This window comes from Herpailurus yagouaroundi, unplaced genomic scaffold (assembly GCF_014898765.1).
Source record: "Herpailurus yagouaroundi ecotype Mexico unplaced genomic scaffold, PumYag 77, whole genome shotgun sequence".
Classification (NCBI taxonomy): domain Eukaryota; kingdom Metazoa; phylum Chordata; class Mammalia; order Carnivora; family Felidae; genus Herpailurus; species Herpailurus yagouaroundi.
The window spans coordinates 58,656,484-58,668,003 of NW_024412388.1; the positions used below are offsets into that span (position 1 = coordinate 58,656,484).

Sequence of the window (11,520 nt, forward strand, 5' to 3'; positions counted from 1 at the left end):
TTAACTAACAGAACCTGTAATTCTGGGGGAAAAGGCTAGAAAAACTTAAGACTGCTGCTCCAACACAGAAAAACAGCAAAAGCTAATCTCACCTCCATCTAAATCTCTAACTAAGTAGGCTATAATCAATTTCTCTTTGAACACTGCTTCAAATTTGTCTACTCTTGCTTCCAGTCTGGTTAATACTTATGTATATTTGACTATAACTGGTTTTATACTTGTATATATACATGTATTATCATACATATATACATATTATCATAATAAAGACTCATTTGCCAGGCATGATTAGATAATGTGGCATGTCAGTTAAGTATATTTTTTCAGGTAATAAACTTCTCTAGGCAGTTCCTACTGTTTCTAATAAAATTCTTCCTAAACTGTACATTATACATTACCATCTTATAAAGAGACTGTAATAAATCTAATTTAACCTTTTATTGAGTACTTTACCTCATCATGATATCAATTATTATATTTTAATAAAGTCTTTCCTAGTTTGTTTATTCTAATTGATCCTTTGTGACAAACTGACACTTGTAGCTACATCCTTTAGTGTTCCCTCAGCACTGCTACCATAGCTATCTAATGAAACAGGAAGACATGAAGGCTGCCACAGAATACCAGATGGTTTTCTAATGTTATTTCCCCAGGTCAGCAGGTTCTGTAACTGAAATGTTATCAAACCCTTCTTCATGATTAAATGCAAAAATTCAAATGCCTGTTTTCCTTGAAGCATATAAAAAGTATTTTTAAATTTATTGCTAGGTTTGCCACTATTCTATTATACAGCAAAGGCTTCTGGAAGTTTAAGACATTCATTTATTTTATATCTATGTATTCCTATTTAGATTTTATATACTTAAAAAATACATAAATAGTAATAGACTTTAACTCAATATTATATTTTAAATATGTATATATTTAAATATATAATATATAAATTATACACACACACATAATATATACATAGTTTGTACACAATAAATGCTTTTACCAATGACTCTGTATCTAAGGTATAAATGGAGAATTGTTCCCTCCTCCAACAATAACTGGTTAGAACAAAAAGGGAAAAAAGCACCAAAAACATAGGAGCAAGTACCCATGACTTAAGAATTTCTGAGCACTTAAGTTTTCCTATAAAAAATATTGTCAAGGGGCGCCTGCCTGGGTGGCTCAGTCGGTTAAGTGTCTGACTGTGAATCAGGTTATGATCTCACAGTTCATGAGTTCGAGCCCTGCATCAGGCTGTCTGCAGTCAACAGAGAGCCCACTTCAGATCCTCTGTGTATCAAAAATATACATTAAATATGAAAAACATATCTGGAAAGGAGGGAGAGGAAGAAGAGGCATGGCAAACTAGTTAAATGGCAAACAATTCCTCCTAAATGCTATCTATAAGTTATTTCTTACGGAAATTAGAAAAAATATTTCCCTAAAAAAAAAAGAAGAAACTCAAAGCTATTCATTTACAACAAAGAGTATAAATTTATTCTGAAAATAATTAGACATTTATTTTTAAAAACTGAATTTCTATTAAAATGTGGCTTAAAAATATTATTTTCATGTTTTTTGAAACAATAAGAATAATTATATTTATTTTCTAGATTCTTGAAATTTTCAATAATCCTCCAAAGCCAAACATATTTTTTACTAATATGCCTTTTATGAACATAATTTTTTAAATACCACAATACTGATTTTTTTTTTTTTACTACATTTACCAACAGCATCTCTCCAGGATGGTATCTTAAGGTTCTGCCACTCCTCTTCCAACTTCAGCTTCCCAATATTTTGAAAGAAATTCTATGACATGTTAAACATCTGAATATACAGAAAGAAGCAACTACAACCAAGGCAGACTGGAAAGGAATATACTTAAAGCAAGAACAGCCTGGGTTAAGGGTCCTATGTTTTTTTTTAAACTCCTGTATATGTTTTTTTAAACTGTTAAGATTATAAACATAGTTCATCATTAAAATTCAACAGATCCCTCCGTTTACTCTTTTTTAACTCAAATTTTTAAACTTTTGCATGTTAATTTATATATACCTTTCCTAAAAAGCTCATGTAGGTTTAAAAGAACTATATTCCTAAAATTACCTACAAAATGCATTCAAATATTTCTCTCCTCTTTTAATTCCCACTATTGAATAGAATTAAACTGGTATCAATTTCATGCTGCTTTTCATGTGTTAGCAAATTCTATCTAAGAAAATACACGCACACACAAACACACACAAACACACATACACACACAAACACAGCTTTTTGTACCTTTTTTATTATTAGACCTATCAATACTATTTTGATGTTCTTGCATCCTGTACCTTACCTGATTCAGCCAAATCAAATTATATGTATAGATGAGTATCTGACAGAATTACTATTTTCTTTAAATTTCTTCTAAATATTTATAATTGAACTCCAAAAAATTCTCAAATGTAATTCTTCAGTTCTTCCCTATCAAAAGTCCAAACTACATATGAGATACATACTTCCTTCATTCTAAAACAATTAAAAATATAATCTTATAAGGATTCTAGAGCTAACAAATAACAATATAGTCATGGCTCTTAGTAATTCTTAATAAATTACCTCTGCCAGGTTGCAAATTAGTATAATGATTTTTTAAAATTCACACTGATATAAAAAAATCCCTTCTAAGGTCAGGTAAAAGGCATGGCACCTGCTCTCAGGACTTTTATTCAACATTATATTGTAGTGTTACTTCCCAGTTACTTCCCAGTATAATAAAGTAAGAAAAACAAACAAAGGCAAAAAGGTTACCAAGAAAAAAGTAAACCTTTATTACCTGATGATATGGTCATCTGTAGAAAACCCTAAGGAATCTATGAAAACGATATAACTAATATATAAATATCATATATATTCCTATATACTATCAAGGAGCGACTGGAAAATGAAATCCAAACACATTACCATACTAAGTGCTTGACAGATAAATTTAGTAAAATAATGTGTAAGACTTGTATACTAAAAACTACAAAACACTTCTGAGATAAACTATAAAAGACCTAAATAAATGAAGAGACATACCATGTTTATGAAATACAAGATTCAATATTTTTAAGATATCAAGTCTCCAGACTTTAATTTACAGATTCAACAGTACCTCCATAAAAATTCCAGCAGGTTATTCAATGGAGGAAGCATAGCTCTTTTTATTTTTTATTTTTTTTTTAATTTTTTTTCAACGTTTTTATTTATTTTTAGGACAGAGAGAGACAGAGCATGAACGGGGGAGGGGCAGAGAGAGAGGGAGACACAGAATCGGAAACAGGCTCCAGGCTCCGAGCCATCAGCCCAGAGCCTGACGCGGGGCTCGAACTCACGGACCGCGAGATTGTGACCTGGCTGAAGACGGACGCTTAACCGACTGCGCCACCCAGGCGCCCCAGCTCTTTTTATTTTAATGGTGTTAAATCAACTGGCCATCAAAGGCAAATAAAATATGGAAGGAAGGAAGGAAGGAAGGAAGGAAGGAAGGAAGGAAGGAAGGAAGGAAGGAAGGAAGGAAGGAAGGAAGGAAAAGAAAGAAAAGAAGAAAGAAAGAAGTAAAAAGACATTACACCTTATACAAAATTAACTAATTCATGGACTTAAATGTAAAATGTAGAAATATAAGACTTTATCAAAAAACATATAGAAGAAAATCTTAGGGACTTGCAGATAAGCATAGAGTTTTTAGACTTGGTGGAAGCAATAAAACAAAAACTGATAAACTGGTCCTCATCAAAATTAAAAACTTTTCCTTTCAAAAGACCCATTTAATAGGATGAAAAGATAAGCTACAGAGTAGGAAAAAAATACCTGTACACACATATGACAAAGAACTAGTATCTAGAATATATAAAGAACTTTGAAAACTCAACAGTAAAGAAACAATCCAATTAGACAATGGGAAGACATGAAGAAACATTTTATCAAAGAGGATATAAATCTGTATATTTTATAGCAAATAAGTACATGAAAAGACATTCAACTACCACAAAACCTAGCAATTGCACCTGGACCTGACTGTAGTCTTTGTGTGTGTGTGTAGGGGAGGAATATGAACCCCTCACTATGGAGGGAGTTTTGAATGGACCAGAGCAAGAACAAGGTCTGGGCATTCGAGAGAGAAGTATTGAGAGAGGACTTCAAATACCTCCATTCAACCTCCGTCTATACTTTCTAATTGATTCAGTTCTTCTTTCCAGTTATCTTTTAACTTGGACAAAAACCCTACATGCAAAGCATCCCTTGATAGAAACTCAAACTATTCCTTTCAGCAATAAAAACTGCCAAGACACCAGCAAGACCCTGTGTGACTGACCTCAAGACAATGATCAACCTGACCTTTACTGTCCAGCTGCACGTACTCACTGACCTCTGTCCCACATTTTCCTTGCATAAACCCAGAAGTACTGTCAGCACTTTGGATAGTCTTTGAGACATCAGTTAGCTGTGTTCCCAGTGTTGGCCTCACTGAAATAAATTCCTTTCTTGTTTCACCACCACTTGTCTCTCTGCCTTTGGATTTTGTCAGTGGCAAGTGGCCTAACCTACTCTGTTTGGGATCATCAGAGCCAAGTGCTCTTGCACCCATGGGCCCCAGTTACAGTATGAACAGTACACAGAGTAGATACATCAAACAACTAGCATGAACCATGGTCCAGAGCCATCAGGGCAGTGGGGCATACAGAGTCCTAGGGCCCACTCCTTAAGGGTCCCCCTTGCCCATTTACCCCTCATGCACACACACAAACAGCCAGCTTCATGCATTCCCAAAGAGACCATTTAGAACATTTATTTACCAAAGAAATGAAGACTTATGTCCACACAAAAACCTATATGTGAATGTTTATGACAGCTTTACTCATAAATGGCCCCAAACTGGAAACCCAAATGTCCTTCAACAGGTGAATAGTTAAGCAAACTATGGTACATTCATACCATGGACTACTACTCACTAGTAAAAGGAACAAACTACTGATATACACACCTGGAAAAACTACCAGGGAATTAAGTCTAGTGAAGGAGGAAAAAAGCCAGAATCAAAAGGTTATATACAACATCCTTGAAATGACAAAATTTTAAAAATGGAGAAACAGATTAATGGTTGCCAGGGATAATGGACAGGGAAGGGGCAAAGGGGCAAAAAGGTAGGTGTGCCTATACAAGGGGAAGGAGGGATCTTGTGGTGATGGCCATGTTCTATACCTTGCCTATAAATGCAAATACCCTACTTGTGATGATATTACTGTTTTGCAAGATGTTAACACTGGAGGAAACTGGGTGAGGCATATATAGAATCTCTCTGTATTATTTCTTACAACTGTGTATGTGAACCTACAATTATCTCAAAATGAAAAGTCAAATTAAGAGAAATCAAGCAGGCATTTATGTAAAAATTGATTGATCTACAGATTCAACATCATCCTATCAAAATCCCATCAAGTTTTTTTTCTTTTATACAAATTGAAAAACTGAATCTAAATATTCATCAAGAACTATACAGTTCAAGGGGCTATGATTCACACAGGAAGTGTTTCCTTTGATTTCTGACCAGAAGTCAAAAGCTAATTAGTTAATTTATTTCATATTATTTTATTCTATTATATACCTATTCAGAATTTTTAACAAGCCCAATAAAATTTAAATCACAGGGCAAGTCCAAAGAAATGGCCTTTTATCTGGTCAATAATGGGAGAGGGTAGCAGCTTTGTTAAAGACGGAGCTCAGCATTCCCTCTCTCAGTTCATCTTCTCCATATCTATTTCCTAAGCATATCATGTCCTACTGCTCAAGAGATCAGTAAATACCCGAAGGCTTCCAGAAAATGAAACCCTGTGAGGCTCTATCCCATGGCCCAAAGAAAGTAAGTACAAGAGGATCTGGCAGAAAGGGGACAGGACCACACTACACTGGCATAATCACAACTTTAACATTTAATGAGGATTGTTAAATACTTCATATCCTGTACTTATTTAACTAAACTATGGCTGAGTCACTTAAACACATGAACTTTCTAAACATTAAAATATTTTCCTGGCATGCACAGCATTACCATGAATTAGCTGGAACCTGGCATACTAATCTGAAATGGTTATCTATTGCTAAAACATAATCTGAACACCATAGGAGAGACTAAATGTTCAAGGAATTCAAGCCTCCTCAAAATAGCCTTTAAACTTTTTGCTATTGTGACACATTTTACACTTCAAACCAGCACTCACACATATACATATTTACAAACACATACACCCCTGAAACTTGGTTTCATAAAGAAATAATGACCTATACTACATGTGATGTCCTCTGGTTTTACTCTAACATCATTATTTAGATTCTAGTTTTTTTCTCTTTTAAAAAGGGTGGTCACAGCCTACTAAATTGATTTCATAAACTACTAAGGGGTCCCTATGGTGCCTTCGATTTGAAAAACACTGCTATACAAATGTAGTAAAATGTTAACATTTGGGGAATCTTGATGAAGAGCATCCAGGAATTCTTTGTACTGTTTTAGCTGGTTTTTGTAAATCTAAAATTGTCAAAATGAAAAATAAATTTAGGAACCCATCCAATTCATCTGATTAGGGAATAAGATTGCAGAGGCAATGATGATGTCCCATGTACCTTAGTATTTCCTAATTTCCCCTCCCCTTTCCTTACTGGCACACAATTCTTTACAGAAAGCATGCTCTCAATATACACATGCTGAATAAAAAACTTATGGGAAAGAATAGATTAGAAATGACTTCATTAAGGAGCTGGGCCTTCAGAGCAACAGATTTCAGTTGATGAAGTAGGAAAAACATATGCAAAGGGACACAGATTAAAAATTAACACTGGGTTTCATGCTTATAAAATGAGTTTAATCTGTTAATGAAGACTCAAAGACCAAGAATAAATTCACAAAAAAGTCACCAAAGGCCCTATCACAGAAAAATAAAAGGTGATACATAGTAACAAACAAACAAACAAATCTATGAATGTTCTTCTATAAACTCACTGAGCGCCAGGAATGAAGTGTACCCTTTCTCTCTTTAGAAAATTGTAAATTAGAAATATTATACCTCAAAATTCTGTTCCATTATGTTTCCACCTTTACTCAAACTCTCCATAATGGCCTTATTTCGAAGAATATCTTCTTCACTAAGATGTTCTCTTCTTTTTCTTGATTCTAAAACAAGTCCATTCACCAGATAAAAGTCTGCCAAAAAGTTTCCTACTCTTTCCTAAAACAAAATTAAATAATCAAAATAATAAAACATTCAAATATTTCAGAATAATAAAACGAATTAAGTTTATCTTAGATCAAAAAGAAAGTTTCAAAGTAATACACAATGTTTTTCCATAAACATGTAACATTTAGGTGAAAATAAATATTCACTTGGTACTTGAACTTAACAAATTATTTTATACATTTTATTAAATTTAAGAATATATATACAATTACACATTTAAAATTTGTAAAGGAAAATTTAAAACACCCAAGATGTATGGTAGTTAATCTGCAAATGAATTAAATCTAAATAGAAATACCACATAGTATTCCTTTAAAATCTACTCCCAAGTAGCACAAAGCTATCTGAAAACTTTATTTAGCTGATAGTCAAACACCATGAGTAACAAGGAGGGGTCAGGGATAATTACTGTTCCCATTTTATAGATAGAAAAAAAAAGTGGAATAAAAAGAAATAATCTAAATTACATAAGAATCTCTAGCATAACTAGAATTAATTACCTGTTCCAATACTCTATTCTCTAACAGGATCAAACTTCAAGTTACAGCTGCTTGCTGCTTTCAATAAAGAAGAGAGAACAACAGAATAGTTTTGCTCACCAATACAATTACAATTAAGTGCTTACATTATGGATTAGGGATAGGGAAACTCAAGTGATATAAATGATATCAAGAAAAGAATTATTTCCTTTCAATGAAGTCCTTCTTCAACATTAACCTTCACCTTTTTCAGACCCATGGGTGGTCAGTTTCAAACAGCTTACTACAAAAAACATGATCAATAACTTACTGAAAACAAGCTTCTCATTTCTACCTGCATGCAAATCACTTGGTCTCCATCTTCTGATGTTTCCTGGCATTCCAAAACTATGTGTTTAGAGTTATTTCCATGTCCACCTTGTTTTTGGTGGCCTCCTTACCAGTCACCAAAAAGTAAGGCATTCTGCACCTGTTTCTACCTACAAAATGGGAACCATAAGTATTACTGACTCCCTCCTTACCTGTCAAAGATTTAAGAAGATCACCTAGACGCTGTTCAAGAGCTTTGAGCTGCTTAGCAGTAGTACTAGATGAATAGCAGCTTCAATTTTTATCTTCTCTTGAGGTGATCCTCTAATGCTGTCCAGAAGAACAGAGTACAAACAAATAAGACTTCAAGCCAACAAAGGGATTGCAGTGTAGGAGCTCACAACTAGGAATCCTATAATACTATTTGTTGCCAAACAGGCTTAGAGAAGAAAGTTGAGGAGCCTATATCTAAAAGTGAGAATTTTTCTATGGCTGAGAAATACTCAGGTGATAATTCTCACTTTTTGAAATCTTCTAATGAGAAAGAATTTATTAAAAGTAAATTATCATATCAATAAAAATTTTAAGTGTATATTCTTCATAATCCAGCCATTCCATTTCTTGCTGTCTATAATAGACAATGAAAGGGCATGTGAATGGATGATAAACACAACATCATTTATAATGGCAGAAAACTGGGCACAAATGTGTGTTATTCATCAAAATGTCCATAAATAAGAGACTGGATAAATAAACTACAATCCATATTATGGAATACTATGCAGTTGTTAAAAAGAACGAAGTGGCACTACTGATAAGAAAAAGCTTCTAAACAAACTAAAGAGTGGGAAAAAAAGGTCCAAACCAGTAGATATAACACTAGAAAAAAATAAAGAAATATCAACAACTAAAGCTACATATTACTAGGGATACATATTTATGAATGCAGAACATAAAAAAAAGTTGAGTATACTAATGGATAATCCTTTACAAAGGGCTCTGGGGACTGAGTACTCGTAAAGGGGTACTTTATAACTTTATGTATAAGGTTGTATGGTGATTAATTTTGTATCAACTTGGCTAGACTATGGTGCCCAGCTGTCTGGCTTAACATGTCTCCATGTTGCTATGGAGGTATTTTTTAGATGTAATTAACAGTTAAATCACTAGACTTAGAATAAAGTAGATTACCCTCCACAATGTGGGTAGGCTTCATTCAAACAACTGCCAACCTTAAAAGCAAAGACTAAAATTTCCAAAAGGAAAAGAAATTCTGCCCCAAGGCTGTGACACAGAAACCCTGCCAAAGATTCTAGCCTGTAGATTTTAGACTCAAGACCACATCAACTCTTACCTGAATTTCTGAGCTGCTAGAGTGCTCTACAGATTTCAGAGTGGCCATCACCTATATTCACATACGTCAATTCCCTTAAATAAATCAATCTCTTCCATACTCCTCCCTCCTTCTCTCTCTATATCCATATATTTATATAGAGATATACATATATCTAGATAGAGATACAGACAGAGATCTACTGATTTCCTCAGAGAACTCTAATGCAAGCTGTTTTTATTTTTCCAGGAAGAATATGTCCATTTCTACCATGTGTAATAAAACATAATTTTAAATACATAATGTTTAAAAGCAATAAATCTTGGCCTTCACCTATATGATGATTTATTCTTAACTTTAAAACTTTACCAAATGCTTCTTCATGTCTAATTAAACATTTTTAACATATTTTGAATAGTCTTATATAACCTCTTGCTGGCAGATGAAATGGGAATTATGGAAAGAATTTACAATTCAGTAATGAGGGAATCTCCATGGAAATTTAATTTAATGACAGTGTTATAGAAATGTAAGCTTATTTAATTTTAGTCATATATATGGACTACTGAGAAACAGATTCTGAGTGAGTACATAGTTTTGAAGTCAATGTGGAAACAATAAAAAGGTCCAGGGAAATGAATTCAAAAGTGTATCCCTCTTAATGGTCTTCTTAAGGAATAAAAGCATTAGAAATATAATAGAACCATGTGAAGACACTGTTCCCTGTCAATAACAAGGCAGTTGACATCAAGAATCTTTCCCAACATAAAATTCAAATGAGCTAAACTTTCTCTCCTGGCTTCTGTAAAAATAACTTCCAACTCTGTAAACAACCATTATAATTCCCTATCTTTGATTCAAGGAGGAGAGAATAAACTACTGGAAAATAAGTCAGTAAGCTTCCTACACCTCCACCACATTATTTTGGCAACATTAAAAAATAAACAATTTTTTAAACTGAAAAATCAAGATCGGCACATACTGTTTTATCTTCCCGAAAAAGCCATCCTGTTTGGGCACGTGTGAAAGAAATCGATTTGGTTGATAAAGTTGCAGAGTAAATATCACTACTCATTAAGATGTCAACCTCTTCTTCTGTTTCCATCTCTGATTCCTGCAGTGGGAACAAAAGTTAAATATAAAAATCTATGTTTTCAAAGGTTATTAGTACTACATATGAAAATAATCAACAATTAAAATGTTACAGATTTCAAAAAACAAAAGGTCAGATTCTAAAAAATGTGAAGTACTACTTATCCTAAAAACCAATTACAGAAGTTTAAACTCTATATATCTAACTAAGTTAGAATTATGATTAATTATAAGTCTATATATACAGGGTACATGAAATACAATACTTTGTGTTCAAAATATGTCATGGAAACAATACTGACTTATCCATTACAGAAATATAGAGTATGTAGAGCAATTTTAAAAGATTAAGAATTAAGTTGACAGGACTGAGACAAAATTCCCATATAAAGGTTTGTTTTTTTTAATACAGATGAATCTTACTTTAATTCTTTTTTCATCCAAAGACCCACCACTATCATTTGAGCCTTTCTTTCCTAATAGCTATAAAATGGAAGGAAAGGGGAGATGAGGAGAGGAAAGAAGAAAGGAAGGAAACTTTCTCTATATTCCTTATAGAAAGAAATGGAATCTGAAAATACCAACCCATGGTTTCTAAACTTAGTAAGTAGTCTTATTTCAAGTTTATCCTCTACATATTCCCCAGGGCTGGCATATAATAACTGATTTTTTTGTTGTTGCTTATTTTTTATTTTTGAGAGAGAGAGACAGAGCATTAGCTGGGGAGGGGCAGAGAGAAAGGGAAAAAACAGAATCCAAAGCAGGCTCCATCCAGGCTCCGAGCTGTCAGCCCAGAGCCTGAAGTAGGGCTTGAACTCATTAACAGAGATCATGACCTGAGCCAAAGTCAGACACTTAACCGACTGAGCCACCCAGGCACCCCTGATTATTATTGTTTTAAAAGAGAAAAAAAAGATTTGTGCTTGCTTCAGAGGCAGAAGACTTACTGATCAGGTATGGGACAGTAAATGAGTAGGTATAAAATGAGGTTCTGTCCTGTAACAGGCCAAGAGAGAGAATCTCTGATACTTTAAGACTACAGTGTCCTGGGGGG

At 33.7% G+C, this 11,520-nt stretch overlaps 1 protein-coding gene across 2 annotated transcripts in view; it reads right to left on the reverse strand.

The window, feature by feature from the left end:
* ANKRD13C (ankyrin repeat domain 13C) overlaps positions 1 to 11,520 on the reverse strand; it is a 92,074-nt gene that overhangs the window by 18,277 nt on the left and 62,277 nt on the right. For both annotated transcript variants that reach the window (XM_040470624.1, XM_040470623.1), the window contains exons 8-9: positions 10,357 to 10,488; positions 7,083 to 7,244 (exon numbers count right to left, since the gene is read on the reverse strand). In XM_040470624.1, coding sequence (XP_040326558.1) covers positions 7,083 to 7,244; positions 10,357 to 10,488 — 294 coding nt within the window. The remainder of the gene's footprint in view (positions 1 to 7,082; positions 7,245 to 10,356; positions 10,489 to 11,520) is intronic.